The following is a 16,386-nucleotide window of genomic DNA, read 5'->3' on the forward strand; positions in this document are numbered from 1 at the left end:
CATTTGCTTATTGCTTGCACTTGCATAAAATCCGACCTTCCACGTACACCTGCGGTTTGGTGTGTCTTGTGTCTGCTAGGAGGAGAATTTAAGCCAGCATTTAATTCACCTGTATTGCTAGCATCCTCCTCCTGTGTTCCAGGGATGTGTTCTGTTGTACTCTGCCTCCATACATAGGGGAAACCAGGGTGTCTTTGGACACTTTGCCTTTTTGCCGTGTTTGAGTTGAATTTCAGTGTCCAAATACAAAGTTGAACAGTGTCGTGGGCAGAATTCATCTGTAGCATCACAGCTGCAGTTGTATCATGCACACTGTACAGAACTGAATCATAGAATCATAGAATCACCAGGTTGGAAGAGATCCACTGGATCATCGAGTCCAACCATTCCCATCAATCACTAAACCGTGTCCCTCAGCACCTTGTCCACCCGTCCCTTAAACCCCTCCAGGGAAGGTGACTCAACCCCGTCCCTGGGCAGCCTCTGCCAGTGCCCAGTGACCCTTTCCGTGAAATATTTTTTTCTAACGTTCAGCCTGAACCTCCCCTGGTGGAGCTTGAGACCATTCCCTCTCATCCTGTCCCCTGTCACTAGGAAGAAGAGCCCAGCTCCCTCCTCTCCACAACCTCCTTTCAGGTAGTTGTAGAGAGCAACGAGGTCTCCCCTCAGCCTCCTCTTCTCCAGGCTAAACACCCCCAGCTCTCTCAGCTGTTCCTCATAAGGCCTGTTCTCCAGCCCCCTCACCAGCTTTGTTGCTCTTCTCTGGACTCACTCCAGAGCCTCAACATCCTTCTTGTGGTGAGGGGCCCAGAACTGAACAAAGGATTCGAGGAGCGGTCTCACCAGTGCCGAGTCCAGAGGGAGAAGAACCTCCCTGGCCCTGCTGGCCATGCCATTTCTGATCCAAGCCAAGATGCCATTGGCCTTCTTGGCCACCTGGGCCACTGCTGGCTCATGAAGACTGCATGAAGACTCAACGCCCTGGAATAACTTTGCGTGCCAGCCTTTTACCCCAGCAGTGATGGCAGTTGAGTGCGCAGGCCTTTGATGTTCATTGATTGTCTGGAGATGATGGATAATGGGCCGTGCTCTGCGCAGTTCGGACGTGCCGCGAGGGATTTTGTCACTCTGCGGTTAGCTCAGAGTGCGGTGTTATCGGAGATGTGTTTTCTTCTTTGTCTTGTTGAGCTCCATGTGATGGTTTTGCTGCTCTTGGGTACCGCTTTTGATATTTCAAAGGGGTAATTTCAAATAGCGGGGAAGAAATGGAGTTTCAGGTATAGAAATATTCTCTAATCATGTCTTTCTTGTCTTTACTTTCTTTCATCGTGACTTCAGGATATTTATGCTTGGGTAAAGAAGATGCTGCCATAGAATCATAGAATGGTTTGGGTTGGAAGGGACCTTAAAGATCATACAGTTCCAACACCCCTGTCGGAAATGTTTCTTTCCTGCTCTGAAGTTGCTGTTCAATATGAAAAGGAGAAAGCAAGAGAAGACAGGGAGCTGTGTGGGAGTATAATAAATACATTTAGCAAGATAAATCTGGAGAGAAAAAGAAAAGAGGGCAGATAAATAAATTTATGCTTCAGAGCAATTACTTACAAAATGTTTCCGTATGTAAAAAGATTTGCTGACCTAAAATTTCAAATATAATAAAATAATGACTTCAAATAGATCAAAAACAGGGCCTGGAAGGTGACCCATTACAAGACAAACTGATATAAGTAATGGGCTCGGCTAAATGAAGATCAAGTGATGTTTTGAATCACTGGGGTAATTTAATTCCATATTTAACTGCATGATAACTCCCGCTTCCTAATAGAAAATACCCTCACTAAGAGAGGTGATAAAAGCATTTTCTTACAATCATAGAATCATTTGATTTGAAAAGACCTTTTTGGTCATTAAGTCCAACTGCATGTGTACCATACCAAACCAAATCCTCGAGTGCTTCATCCACTCATCTTTTAAATCCCTCTAGGGGTGGATACTCCACCATGTCCCTGGGCAGCCTCTTCCAGTGCATGAGAACCTTCTCCATGAAGAAATTTTCCCTAATACCCAATCTAAACCTCCCCTGGCTCAACTCGAGGCCATTTCCTCTCATCTCATCGCTTGTTATTTGGGAGAAGAGACCAACTCCATCCTCATTTCAGGAGCAGCAGAGAGCAATGAGGTCTCCCCTCTGCCTCCTCTTCTCCAGAGTAAACAGCCCCAGTTCCCTCAGCTGCTCCTCATAAGACTTGTTCTCCAGCCCCTTCCCCAGCTAGTTGCCCAATGAGTCCGTGTCTCCAAGTGTTGATCAGTATTAAGACTTTTAATTTCTTCAGGATTTACCCCAAGGATATTTGGGTTGTAGAAGTTGTGTTTTTTGGGGTTTTTTTTATAAAGCACAGCAATATTTCACAGGAAAATCAGCCTCATGTTTCTTGCTCTTGGCCATCAGACATACTTTTCACCCAATCCATACATTCCAGAGTGATGCATGAAGGTGGCATTTGTCCTGTGGTTTTTCCCTCGTCTGATTTGCTAAACTGCACAAACATCGTAAATTAACAAGCGGGCAGGCATCAAGGAGACTTTATAAGTGGGGTGGTTTACAAAGGAGAAAAAACAAGTCCATTCCTAATTTTTTCTGACAGTATTATCAGATTTAATAGTGGTTTGGAAAGTTAGTGAGCTTTTGCTGCAGCTTGGTCTGAGCAGAAGAAACTTCAGTTGCGTCTGTCTGGTGGAGTTTGCCGGGGAGTTAACCTTAAATTCCATCTCGGAAAAACGTGAAAGGATTACCAGGTTTCCTTGGAACAATGACACATCCTCTGCCAGGAAAGGCATCAGCCTTTCCACTGACTTAAAACTCCTGGCAAGAGACGCTTGAGCATTCTTGCCATCTTCGCTCTCCCTGAGAGAGTTCTACAGATGTGCACAGGGTTTGAGGTGGAACCTGCCGAAGGTTATGCTTGTCTGTGAGGTGGATTCATTGCCGTGTTTCCATGCTGGGGAGCTCGAATCTGCCGTGACCTCTTTGTCCTGCCTAGGCCACGGAGCTGGATGCTGAGCTGGGTGTGTGGGGTCATGGCCGGACAGACCTGAGAGGTGGGTGTATGTGAACCTCATGGAGTTCAGCAAGAACAAGAACAAGGTTCTAACACGTGGGTTGGGACAATTGCAAGCACAATACCAACTCGGTGGAGAATGAATTGAGAGCAACCCTGAGGAGAAGCACTTGGGGTTGCTGTTGGGTGAGATGCTCAACGTGAGCCAGCAAGGCCACTTGCAGCCCAGAAACCAAACGTGTCCTGGGCTGCGTCCAAACCAGTGGGATCAGCAGAGCAAGGGAGGGATTCTGCCTCTCTGCTCCGCTTCGTGAGACCCAACCAGGAGCCCTGTGTCCAGTTCTGGAGTCCTCAGCTCAGGAAGGACATGGACATGTTGGAGCAAGTCCAGAGGAGGCCCCATCCCTGGAGGTGTTCAAGGCTGGGTTGGATGGCGCTTAGAGCAACCTGATCCAGTGGGAGGTGTCCCTGCTCATGGCAGAGGTGGAACTGGATGGGCTTTGAGGTCCCTCACAACCCAAACCATTCTACAATAAAGTGAAAGGCTTACCTTCTTTATGCTTTATAGCAAACTTCTAATAACTTAAACATTATGAAGTATTGCAATATCTCTTAATCTGTTGAGAGCAGCTGTTTTCATTTTATGTATTTAATTTCTTTGATTGGCCATGAAATGCATTTGCCACTTGGTGAGAATGTGCATTTGCATTGAGTTATGCACAGATAACGCATCTTGTCTGTTGCTTCACGGCAGGTTTTATGGTGCTCATGCCCATATCGCACTTAATGTGTGCAGATCAGAGCAGGTCCTGGGCAGGACGGTGTGTGGTGTGTTCAGGAACCCCTCGGCAGGTGCTCTTGTTGCCTAGGGTCAGGGACAGGCAGATTTCTGTTGGCATCTTGGCTTGAGATGCCAAGGATGTGTCTGACCAGCTCAGTGTGTGTGATTGTGCTTACATTTTGCTGGAAAAGCCTGGAATTGCTTCCTGTGGTTTAATATCGCATCAATCATCTACTTACAGTGTCTCTGAGACTTCTTGCAGACTCAGTCCTCCCTGTGCAAAGACAGTGATGTGTAAGCTGTGAACTGTTTTGCCTTTCTGCTGGCTTCAATCCATGCATTGTTTTCAGAGTAACTTGGGTAAGAAACTGGAAGATGCTGTGTGAAATACTGAAATAGACTCCAAGAGGTGGGAAGAGTTATTCCACAGGCTTTTGCTGCTCACTAGCATGGTCTTTCTTGGGTGTCCCAGTCAGTGGAGGCTCTACACTGCTGACCTGAGATCGTTTTGCAGAGGACAGGTTTACTCAAAGCACAAATATTGTCAGTAGGTTTGGACTTCGGGAGAGATGATTCTGCTCCTTCAATTTGAAAACAGATAGGGAGAAGTTTTGAAGGGAAAAGGAATTAAACATATTTTCCTAGCCTGTAGTTTTCATTCTGTAATTATCATCTAATTATTTAACGCCTTTCACGTTAATATCTAACCTTAAATCAAATTCCACAGGAGGCAAATTTGTTTTTTTCTGTTCTTTTACTCTTTAAATCTTTTCTAGTTGCAGGTAAGTTTTAAGCTGTAGGTAACACACTGCAAAATGAGTTATGTCATTGGAAGCAAGGCAAGTTTTTGGTATCAAACATATAGGACAGCTTTGTCTAAGCTCTTGTAACCTCTTTAAGTCAGTGTGTGCCTGCTGTCCACCAGCAGCCTGGTGTTACTCACTTCCCAAGAAGCAGAGTGCGAGGGAGATGAAGTGTTCACGTATTTATGAAGAAGAAGTTGAAATAAGTTAAGAGACAAATCAAACATACGCTTCACCAGCTCTGCACAGGTTATCCTTCCCTCAAGAGAGCTGGTTGGTGGCATTAATGTCACTTGGCGAAGAAGGGAAACAAGGAATTGGAAGCCAAAGCTTTCTAAAGGAGCTGTCTTTGATACCTGAGCATCAGAGCCACGGCTGGGAGGAGCAGACACAGCCCCACTATCTTTGCAAAGCAAACTGAGCTCTTACCTGGTGAGGATGTGGCACTTTAATTTAGCAGTCAACAGTCCTGGGCTTGGCAAAATGTTGTTTTGAAGTTCTTTTCATTTGCTAGAGAAGCTCACAAGACTGTTCCACTGTGGTATAAAGCAGAAAAATGATAGCAAGAACCTCCGAAGTTGTATCTTTCATTACTTTTCTGCCTGTGGTCACACTGACAAGTGAAACGCTCATGGAACAGGGCCACTACAAAGCTGCTTCTGCTCTCGTTGAAGTCCTCTCTGCAGTCACTAGCCCTTGGGTTTTGGATCCCATGCAGGGAACGTGGCAGGTCCCGTGCACCTTCCAGGCAGGTTCCCAGGTTGAAATTGTGGAGATCCAGGGGAACAAACTACTTGCTGTGCAGATCTGCCAGTTTGATGTGAGGATTATTCTTGGAGGGAAGCAGAAGGGAGCTTCCGAAGCCCTGTTTAGAGGAGAGATGAGGGTTTGTTTTGTTCTTGTTAACCCTTCCAGTACTGAAAGGGGGCCTACAGGGAAGCCGGGGAGGGATTCTTTATCAAGGAATATAGGGATAGGGCAAGGGGAATGGTTTGAAGCAGAAAGAGGGGAGATTGAGATAAAATCTTAGAGAGAAATGTTTTGCTGTGAGGGTGAGGAGGCCCTGGACAAGGCTGCCCAGAGCAGGGGTGGCTGCCCCATCCCTGGAGGGGTTCAAGGCCAGGTTGGATGGGGCTTGGAACAACTGGATCCAGTGGCAGGGGAGTTAGAACTGGATGGACTTTAGGGTCTGTTCCAACCCAAACATTCTATGATTCTGTGATTAACCTGTGTTCTGGAAGACCCATGCACACGTACAGACTTGTGCTCTGTAGAACTACCAAGGTTTTGAGTTAGACTTCTGTGTATGCCCTATCGTAACTCACTCTCCTGTTTGCTTTGGTGCTGTTTATCATTGCAAGAGGAGTAACCAATATATCATCCTCTGCAACAGACTTCTATAATCACTGTCTGCATCTCAGCTCATTGGAGATGAGCTGCTTTTTCTCAGGCAGTGGAAGACCACAGGCATGAGAGGCGTTTTTAACCTATCCTGCCTCTATATACCATTAAAAAAGCTTGGCTGGCAAGCACTGCTCTTGGTGCCAAAACTGTATAGGAATCAAGTGTGCAGCTTGATTTGTCTTTCAGGTTATGGACGTGAAACTGTTCCTATCAGAGTGAACTGATAATGTGAGATGCTGATTCCTTCTTTGCTGGCCTTGTGCTCCTGGAGACCTTCCCTGTTACTTGGTTTATTAGCGTTTCCCCTCTTTTGACAAACTGTTTTGTTAGGGACCATGGTGCTTGCCAGGCAGCCACCCAAAGTGGTGATGTGTGCGTTTGCTGGTAGCGGAGAAATTCCCTGCCTGCTCCAGGATTTAATGCACTCGTCAGTGCTTTGGGGTGTGCAGAAAGGCAGGCGGGGGGGCTCACAGACTCAAAGATGCCTTGACATAACGTTTGCAGCACCCTGTGTTATCCATACGCCTGCTGAAGTGTGATGCTTCCACAGAACCATCCTTGAGGCTTTCCTTGGGTATCATAAGATGTGGCTTCTGAAAAGTTTAGGGTGCCGTAAGTTGATGCAGTCACTCATAACTGCTTGTGTTAGCTAAGTACATGTATGTCAGTAATAAATGAACCTAACAGAACCTAATGTATTGTAGTTTGTTATCAAGTTCAGGAAGTTTCATGGCTATTTTGAATGTGAAAAATGAGCATTTCATGTTCTTTATCAAGCCGTACATATGCTTTGATCAGCTGCCATGGATGCTATTTGCAGATGATTTTAGCTGTCTCTGGTCATACACTATGAAACTGTTACGGGGTATCCTTGAAACCCTGCTGCCTTTGCTCTGTCCTTTAAGAAGCTCAAAATAAAATTCCCAATTTGGAGTCAACCAGATTCTGCCTGTGAGTCGTGTTCAGAGCCTATTAAGTTCAAGAGAGGTTTTTTGCTTTGTTGGTTCAAATCAGACCCAGGTGTGCCTGTGCTTCCAGGATGCTCATGAGGGATGCTGCAGGAGGAAAGGCTCTTAAACATCGTGACATCCACGGTTTTACAAAGAGCATTATTATCAGAGCGAAACGTGACACATGAGGAACAGGGAATTTAAGTGAATGTTGACCTTCCAACGCAGAAGAGAACAGTTAGGTTATGGGATAGAACCAAGAGGTCTTGCTGTGTGAACAGCTCTGCTCTCTCTGTCCCTTGGTAGGCTGAGGCTGTGGGAGCAGACGTTCGGGTAGCTTTTATAGCTTTATTTTGGAATAAGACAGTTGCACACAGGCAGGGCAATACAATGGATATAAAATGTCACTTCTCTGTGCAGTGAGTTTGTTTAAATGGGGTGCTCGGCAGCATTGCAGTGGAAGGTAACTATGTGGGTGTGGAGAAGATGACTGTCAGTATGTTAATTCTGAGGCAGGTACACTCCTTCACATGAAAAGCTTGCTGTACTGTAGTCATCCTACACACATGAACTTCACGCCTACAGGTGATTCACTTGCTATTTCTGGAGAGTTTGCGTATAGACCTGGCTTGAGATAAGTCCAAACTTGTTTAAATGACAGTATGTGTCAGAGCAGAGGTGATGCAGTTCAGCCTTTGTTTTAACCTGACCTGTACCTTACTCTCCGCCATGCTGTGAGGCGCAGAATCCAACCTTGACTGTGTTGAGGGCGCTGCTGCCTCCGTCTGTGGCGTTGTCATTGCTTGGCTGATGGGTTTTGTGGTGGGCAGAGTCTGCCGGAGCGCGGTGGGGCCCGTGGTGCTGTCCCTGAGCACTGCCAGACTGGAGGAGCACAAAGCCTGAAATTGCATTGTGAGTTAATATAGGGAAGAAACTTTTTCTCTGAGTAGGAAACCCACGTTGAACTGAACCGGAGCTCCCTCTTGGAACTAGATGATCTTTAAGGTCCCTTCCAAGCTGACCTATTCTATTCTATGAGTCTTCCCTGGCAAATGGGGAAAACATCTCCAACCATCCATTTGCATTCTGTTATTTCATGCTTTGGTATGGATTTTTGATTGACTGTTAGCTTCACAGCTTAGGAGCACTTTAAGTGTGAAATTTGATAGCAAAGGATGATGATAGCAAAGGACAAAGCTGGTGAGGGAGCTGGAGAACGAGTCTTACGAGGAGAGGCTGAGAGAGCTGGGGGTGTTTAGCCTGGAGAAGAGGAGGCTGAGGGGAGACCTCATTGCTCTCTCCAACTACCTGAAAGGAGGTTGTGGAGAGGAGGGAGCTGGGCTCTTCTCCCCTGTGACAGGGGACAGGACGAGAGGGAATGGCCTCAAGCTCCACCAGGGAAGGTTCAGGCTTGACATCAGGAAAAAATCTTTCACGGAAAGGGTCATTGGGCACTGTCAGAGGCTGCCCAGGGAGGGGGTTGAGTCACCTTCCCTAGAGGGGTTTAAGGGATGGGTGGACGAGGTGCTGAGGGACATGGTTTAGTGATTGATGGGAATGGTTGGACTTGATGATCCAGTAGGTCCTTTCCAACCGAGTGATTCTATGATTCTATGATAAAGTGGGTGGGGGGGACGTGCAATGCAGAAGTACATCATGGTAGTATTTAATCACATCAGTGGCACCTGGCTACTCCGTTACACACATGGAAAAGTCCCTCATACAAACTTTTAACTGCCTACAACTACCTAAAAGAAGGCTATAGTGAGGTAGGTGTTGGTCTCTTCTCCCAAGTAACAAATAGTAGGATGTGAGGGAATCCTCCCCTGATGCGAGTTGGACCAGGGGAGGTTCAGATTAGACAACAGAAAAGTGTCTTCACTGAGAGGTTTTCAGGCACTGGAAGAGGTTGCCCAGGGTGGTGGTTGAGACCCATCGCTGAAGAGATTGGATTGGCACTGAAAGAGAGGGTCTGTATGGAGCACTGGCTGCAGAGGCTGTGAGCATGCACGGTCCTTGAAGTTCCCTCTGGCAAGCTTAGCAGCAGAAAGCTCACTCTGAAGGGAGAGTTTATAGGTAGAACGGGAGGCTGTCCGGAAGCCTCTGTGTGTGTGTGGAGAAGGCAATGCAGGAGGAGCTGCAGTGGTACCTGAGGGATTTGTGATGGAGTGAGGGCAGTATCCAAAGGGAGGTGACCTGGGCTGGGTTTCAACTGCAAGAGTATCATAGAATCATAGAATCACCAGGTTGGAAGAGACCCACCCGATCATCAAGTCCAACCATTCCTATCAAACACTAAACCATGTCCCTCAGTGCTTCGTATATAATTTATATAATAAATTATGGAAATCCAAAGAGTTTCTTTGGTGCAGAAATCTTGTTAATTATCTGCAATCCCATATCCAACTGTCAGAAAAGAAATTAGTATTCATGTGGTTATGTCTGGTGCCGGAAGAGCACTGAGTCTGTGTGCTCTGCAACTCCCTTACAGAGAGGAAAGAGGAGAGAGACACTGGCAAAATGCAAAGTTACATTTGCTCTGGATATTGATGATCATTTATATGCAAGCAAATTCTGCCTAGCGTCACCCCCTTCTGCGTGAGGTGCATGTCTCCGATCACGTGCTTCTGATTTTCTCTTGCTTACATTCATAAAAATACAGCAATTTATGATTTTTCTCCTCACTCTTATGTTCCTTTCTGCTTTCATTTTTTTGTGGAGATTTGTTGGTATAAGCTAATTTGTGATTTTTTTTACAGACTTAAATTTTTCTGTATATGTTTTCCAAGGGAGAAAGTGTTGTTTAGCTTGGTGTAAAAAAGCTTGAACTCCTCTTCAATGCTTTCTGGTTTTAAGTTGACATAATTTTTGCTTAATAAAGAAAGCGAATAACTCTTGTGGCAAGTGAGGCAGTGATTTCAATTGGAGTGCAATTCAGTGTCCGTCATATGAGGAGTGTGGAGAACAGTGATGGGGGGTGTGCGGAGAGGCTGAATCCCTCATCCCAGCAAAGTGCACTCACAGTCCAGAAGCCAACTGTATCCTGGGCTGCATCAAAAGAACGTGGCCAGCAGGTCAAGGGAGGGGATTCTGCCCCTCTATTCCTCTCTTGTGAGACCTCATCTAGAGTGTTGTGTCCAGTTGTGGAATCCTCAGCATAAGAAGGAGGCGGAGCTGTTGGAATGAGTCCAGAGGAGGCTACAAGGATGATGTGAGGGCTGCAGCATCTCCCATATGAGGACAGGCTGAGTGAGTTGGGGTTGTTCAGCCTGGAGAAGAGAAGGCTCCTGAGAGACCTGTAGTGACCTTCGAGAACCTGAAGGGGCTACAAGAAACCTGGAAGGGGCTGTTTGCAAAGGTTTGGAGTGATAGGACAAGGGGCAATGGGTATAAACTGAAGAGGGGCAGATTTAGACTAGACATAAAGAGGAATTTCTTCCCCATGAGAGTGGGGAGGCCCTGGAACAGGTTGGCTTGGGAAGTTATGGCTGCCCCATCCCTGGAGGTGTTCAAGGCCAGGTTGGATGGGGCTTGGAGCCCCTGATCCAGTGGGAGCTGTCCCTGCCCATGGCAGGGGGTTGGAACTGGATGATCTTTAATGTTCCTTCTGATCCAAACTATTCTATGATTCTGTGGTCCCATACCGTGCGCCTGTAAGAGAGGGTTCCATGGTTTTCTGTTCCCAGGGCTCTGAATAAAGATCTCTTTTCCATTAATAAAACAACTTCTGGGAAGACATTTCCTTTCTTTATTTGCTTTACAGTGTTGATTTGTTTATGATCACTTGGTCATTTCTGTTTCCAGAGAGGACAGTTCCACATAAGCTTCTTGAAGCACAGGGTACCAAGAGTAGTGGGAGTAGCAGAACTAGTAGTCAGACTAGTCAAGGCAGGAATGACACGGTTAAATCTCTCACCACTGCTCTGAAAAAAGCACATCCTGACGTTGTGTTTAATGACTCTGCATGTGATGAATGGTCCATAAAGCTCTCTGTTGTGGTGCATTGCCTGACAACACTGAAATTAGGAGATGTGTTTTATTATCTAGTGTCTGCCTGAACATATGAACTAAAAATGAATAAAGCTGGGGGGGAATCACTTATCTGATACATGAATATTTATAGACATATTTTCATTAAACAATTAATTTTGGAGATCTCTAAGCTGGAGTTTTGATCCCAGCCTTGAACAGTTTTCCTTCTATGACTGTTTTATTTTTCAACTATGTTTTTATTTTTAAGCTGTCAGGTGAGATGCCCAAACCCGATGGCATGCGGGGGGCTGTGTAAGCCATGAATGCTGAATATTTTCTAGCTGAGAACTCCAGGCAAACAAGTGCTTCTCCGATTCCCCAATACCCAGCGTGTCTGGAGCAAGTTGATGTGAATGTTGTGCCTCATGCATTATTACATGCCTGGCTTGTCCCTGCTCACTGACCTGCTCTTTTTCTCTCCCTTCTCTCCACCCCTCCCTGCTCCCTTGGTGTAGCTTTCGCTCCCGGAGGAACAGAATGAAGTAACGAGGAACGGCTGTGAATCCAAGGAACTGGTCTACCTTGTACAGATCTCCTGTCAGGTAAATGCCGTATTTTCTTCCCCTCCTCCTTCCGCAGTCGGTGTTGCGATGGGTTTGACCACACGGCCTCCTGATGCTCCACCACGACGCTTTCCTGGGGCACGTCGGGGGGTCTCCACTTCCTCGCTCGCTTGGTGCTCCGAAGGGTGTCTGTGGTCCTGCAGGGAGCTGATTTTCAGAGAGAAAAGGAGCATCTAGGGGAGAAAAGGAGTCTGTTCAGCGAAGAATCCTGGCTGTGGTTTGTGCTGAGCTGTGCAGGGATTAGCCTAGGGCCACCAGCAAGCGTGCTTGGGGGGAGTGTTCTCTGCCACGCGGACACTCCGGGTGCAGCGGCCAAGGAAGCACGAGAGGGAGAGCTCTGGCTGGTGTTTGTGCTGATGGAGACACGCTGCTGGCAGCCAGGGGATGGGGATTCGCGATCTCTTCCCAGTTATATCCACAGATTCTCATGGAATTCTTTTGCTGCCTCCGCTGCTGTGATCAAAATGCTTTGGGCAGGGATCTCTGCAGCTTTGTGCCACAGATTCCCTGCCTGCCGATATGGGGATAGTGGCTGCGTCCCGTGCCGCGTGATAGGTTATCGTGTTTTAATGGGTTGAGTGAGGTTGTTGTTTCTAGGAGAAGCTGCATTGACAAATTCAGCTGAGAGCTAATGCCTGTCTGGTCATTTTTCTGGGCTTAACATAGCAGTTCTTCTATGATTCATCCCGGCACTTGTGGAGCATCCGTCTTAGCAATTTGTGCTGATCGTCAATGCAATCACAGTGGTCTCTGTCTTTTTAAAGCTCCTTTCTGTGATTCTACTGATGTTTCTCTGGCACTAAAAGGAAATGTATGGAATAGGCAGATGAGGTTTGGATTGTGTAGAGTAGGGAAAGGTTTGCTGTGGGGTTGTATGTTAGTGCATGCCTGGCAGGCTGCGAGTTTGCGGCTCCTCCACCCTGACTCCGTGCACACTGGTGTAGGGAGTTCTGGGAGGGCTGGGCACACATCCCGACCTGCTTTGGAGGGGGAGCATGACAGAATCTGAGCTACAGTTGTGTATTCAGTGTGATAGGGGCACAGCAAGCAGCTCCTCTCTGCTGGCAGCCCTTAAGGACGCAAGTGTACGTATTAATGTGTGCAGGTACAATAGTGGGAGAGGGAAGAGGCTGCGGGTGAGCATCTCAAACCTGCCTGTGTCTGAGCAGTTTGCTTGCACTGCTCTAACACCGCTGTAGCCAGTTTCATACAAAATAACCACGTTTTAGCAAAGCAAGCCAAGCTAACAAGGAGCACTGCCAGGTTTAACAGTGGAGGCGTCTGTGTCCCCGCAGTGACCAAGAGTTGGAGTTTTCAGGGGACTTAAGGAAGCTGGAATTCTGATACAGTTTGAGTCCTCCTGTTTGGCAGTGCTTAATGCAGAGATGAGCCTTGTATTCTCTCCTGAGTGTTCCAGGTGGGCCTACAGGAATGCCAATATACAATAGTTTGGATTGGAAGGGACCTTAAAACCCATCCCTGTGATAGGCAGGGACACGTCCCACTGGATCAGGCTGCCCAAGCCCCATCCAACCTGATCTCGGACACCTCCAGGGATGGGGCAGCCACGACTTCCCTGGGCAACCTGGGCCAGGGCCTCCCAGTTCTCATAGTGAAGAAATTCCTCCTTATGTCTAGTCTAAACCTGCCCCTCTCCACTTTATACCCATTGCCCCTCATCCTATCACTACAAGACTTGGTAAGCAGCCCCTCCTCAACTTTCTTGTAGCCCCTTTCAGCACTGGAAGCTGCTCTAAGGTCTCCTCAGAGCCTTCTCCTTTCCAGGCTGAACAACCCCAATTTCTCTCAAAGCCTGAAGTCTACCACTTCTCATCCTCCTGCTTCCCCTACTGACATTTCTAAGGGTTAATGGACACTGTCAGGTAGAATTGGGTCCCTAAACCCCACAGAACATGTTTGTGCAGGAACAACCCCTGGAGTAGCAAATCCCCAGTGCAGAGCGTGCCAGGCATGGATGATGCATGGATTGAAGCCAGCCCCCATCTCCAGCAACCGCTCTGACGCTTCAGGCAGGCTCTCGGGTGCTCTGTAGGGATGTTTCTGGGAGTACAGAGCAGAGATTTGATTTGCGTGAGGACAACGTGATGAGTCCTGTGCCCTGGCTAAAGATGATGTGGCTTTGCCACAAGACTTAACTGAGCTGCTCTCCAGAAGACCCAGAAGCTGTGAACCATGCCCAGCTGCTGAGAAGCTCTGTTACCTTCTTTTAAAGTTCCCTTTGAAGGATGGGCATAGAACCAGTCCCTTTTTTCTTTTTCCCTTCTTTTTTTTTGTCTTTTTTCCTTTTTTTTTTTTAAGTACTCCTTCTGCCTTGCCCCAAATTTGTAATTCCCCTCTCGTGTGAGTCCGTGTCCCTGTCTCTCTTATACAAAGCTGAGGAACTTGTGGCATCTGGATCCAATGAACAGAAAGGCACGGAGGGAGCTGCACAGCTGAGCATCATTTCTACCGTGGCGATACTTCACCCCGACATCTCCCAGCCTCTCCTAATGTCCAGGGAAAGATTCCATTCTGTCACGCTTTGGATACCAGCGGTGTCTGGATGGATTTGGCTCCACATTAGGACTGAATGGGAGGTGTGAAATAGCTCATGGAATGATAGTGTGGCGGGGAGAGATTTTGGCAGGGTGTATCTGTATCAGGCCAAAAGTATTGAAGGAGGGAGGAAAAAAAGACTATAAAAATTTTCACTTTGCTTGCCTTTTGGATATGAACCATAGAATCGTGGAAGGGTTTGAGTTGGAAGGGACATTAAAGATCATCCAGTTTGAACCCACTGCCATGGTCAGGGACACCTCCCACTGGATCAGGGGCTCCAAGCCTCATCCAACCTGGCCTTGAACCCCTCCAGGGATGGGGCAGCCGCCCCTGCTCTGGGCAACCTGGGCACAGCAAAACGTTTCTCCCTAAGATCTCATCTCCCAGCACTCCCTGATCAAGAACCCCTCCCCAGCTTTCCTAGAGCCCGTTTCTGTACTGGAAGTTGCACTAAGGTCTCCCCAGAGCTTTCTCTTCTCCAGGCTGAACAACCCTGACTCTCTCAGCCTGTCCTCATACAGCAGGTGCTCCAGCCCTCGGATCATCTCGGTGGCCTCCTCTAGTCTCACTCCAACAGCTCCATGTCCCTCCTGTGCTGAGGACTCCAGAACTGGATGCAGAGCTCCAGGTGGGGTCTCACCAGAGCAAAGCAGAGGGGCAGAATCCCCTCCTTTGCCCTGCTGGTTACATGCTCCTGGCAGTCGTGTTCATTCTGCTTTGGCAGCTTAAAAATTGCCTTGATTTCTCAGATGGACCAAAAGAAAACAAATTCTTCTAGTTTAAAAGCTTTAAGACATTTGTGATTTGTTGCAGAAACAGGTAGCATGAGGCAGATGAAGAGTGGCCATCCTGGCAATTTTAGGTTACAGGCCTTAGAGAAATAAGATACAAGCCCTGGCTTTGGGGTCGGATGCCTTATGTTGCTGTGCCTTGCCTGGTTTGGGCTGTGCAGATACCATCTGTGTTATCTGGTCCATGAAAAGACAGTTATTTTGTCGTTCCAGACAACAAACCAAAGCTTCTGAACATTAGACTCTGTTAAATGCCCATCTCAGCCGTGTTTGGCAGAGTACAGTTCCTCATTGCCACTAAGGAACTTCTATCCTGCTCTTTCCCATCTCCCAGCTTCAGTGGTGCAAAGAGAATTATTGGTTGATGCCTGTTTTGCAACACCCTCCCAGATAAAGTTTGAAAAGAGTTCCGTTTGGAGTTGTATTTGTGAGACGTTTCTTCTGCGAGTCAGCTCGTGAGTTGTAGGCTTTGTGTGAGGTTTCGGGGGGAAGTTAAGTCTCTTTTCAGCATCTTTTCTTCTTAGAGACCTCAAAAAATTAATCCAGTTTATCACCTCTTAAGAAGAAATGGAAATTTATCAACAGCTGTTCGAAGTGTTTCAGCAAAGTGGAAAGATTGGGTTCTTTTGATTTCTTTGAACAAATTTAAATATGATAACCTGCAATTAACTATTGTAGGGCTTTAAATTTTATTGGAAAGAGCTGATGACAGGGAGGTCGGTTGGGTTTTTTTTTTTAGGGCAGTGGAGGTGGATTTTCTTTTTTTTCCAAGTTTTTCATTCATTTTCAGGAGATTGCTTTCAGGACACGTACAGTTACTGCTGTTGGAAGGTTGCCATTATGAAAATAAATGTTAACAAAATCCCTTTCTGTGGAAAAAGAAGGGATGAGTGGATGGATGAATGGAAAGAAGACTTGGTTGAACAATCTACAAATGCTTAAAATCTGAGATTTGAAGCTGAAAAAGGGGAGGTTTAGATTAGATATTAGGAAGGAATATCCATTGTGGTGGTGGGGAGGCTCTGGCCCAGGTTGCCCAGAGCAGTGGTGGCTGCCCCATCCCTGGAGGGGTTCAAGGCCAGGTTGGATGGGGCTTGGAGCAGCCGTATCCAGCAGGAGGTGTCGCTGCTCATGACAGGGGTGGAACTGGATGGGCTTTGGTCCCTTCCAACCCAAAGGATTCTATGATTCTCCCTCCCAGACTGTGTGTTTTCAATATCATGGGTAGGTTTATGGAATAGCAGTGACAGGCAGTAGAAATCAAAAGTTTCAGACTGTGCTGGCCTGAGGGATGTTTAAAAACATCTCGATCTCGTGGTAGACCCTCAACCACAGCCTGACTGGTGACCTCTTTGTTCCCTGCTTTTAGTGGGATGGTGCCAACGTCCTGCAAAGGAAGCCACTTTCTGCTGTGGCTGAGCTCGATTTCTAAGACTGTTCTTGG

General features: G+C 47.1%; 1 protein-coding gene across 3 annotated transcripts in view; it reads left to right on the forward strand.

The window, feature by feature from the left end:
* The window catches only part of ARHGAP32 (Rho GTPase activating protein 32), a 197,952-nt gene that overhangs the window by 79,872 nt on the left and 101,694 nt on the right, over nt 1-16,386 (forward strand). For all 3 annotated transcript variants that reach the window (XM_069876457.1, XM_069876458.1, XM_069876459.1), the window contains one exon: nt 11,485-11,571. In XM_069876457.1, the coding sequence (XP_069732558.1) occupies nt 11,485-11,571 (87 nt within the window). The remainder of the gene's footprint in view (nt 1-11,484; nt 11,572-16,386) is intronic.

This window comes from Phaenicophaeus curvirostris, chromosome 25 (genome assembly GCF_032191515.1).
Source record: "Phaenicophaeus curvirostris isolate KB17595 chromosome 25, BPBGC_Pcur_1.0, whole genome shotgun sequence".
Classification (NCBI taxonomy): Eukaryota; Metazoa; Chordata; class Aves; order Cuculiformes; family Cuculidae; genus Phaenicophaeus; species Phaenicophaeus curvirostris.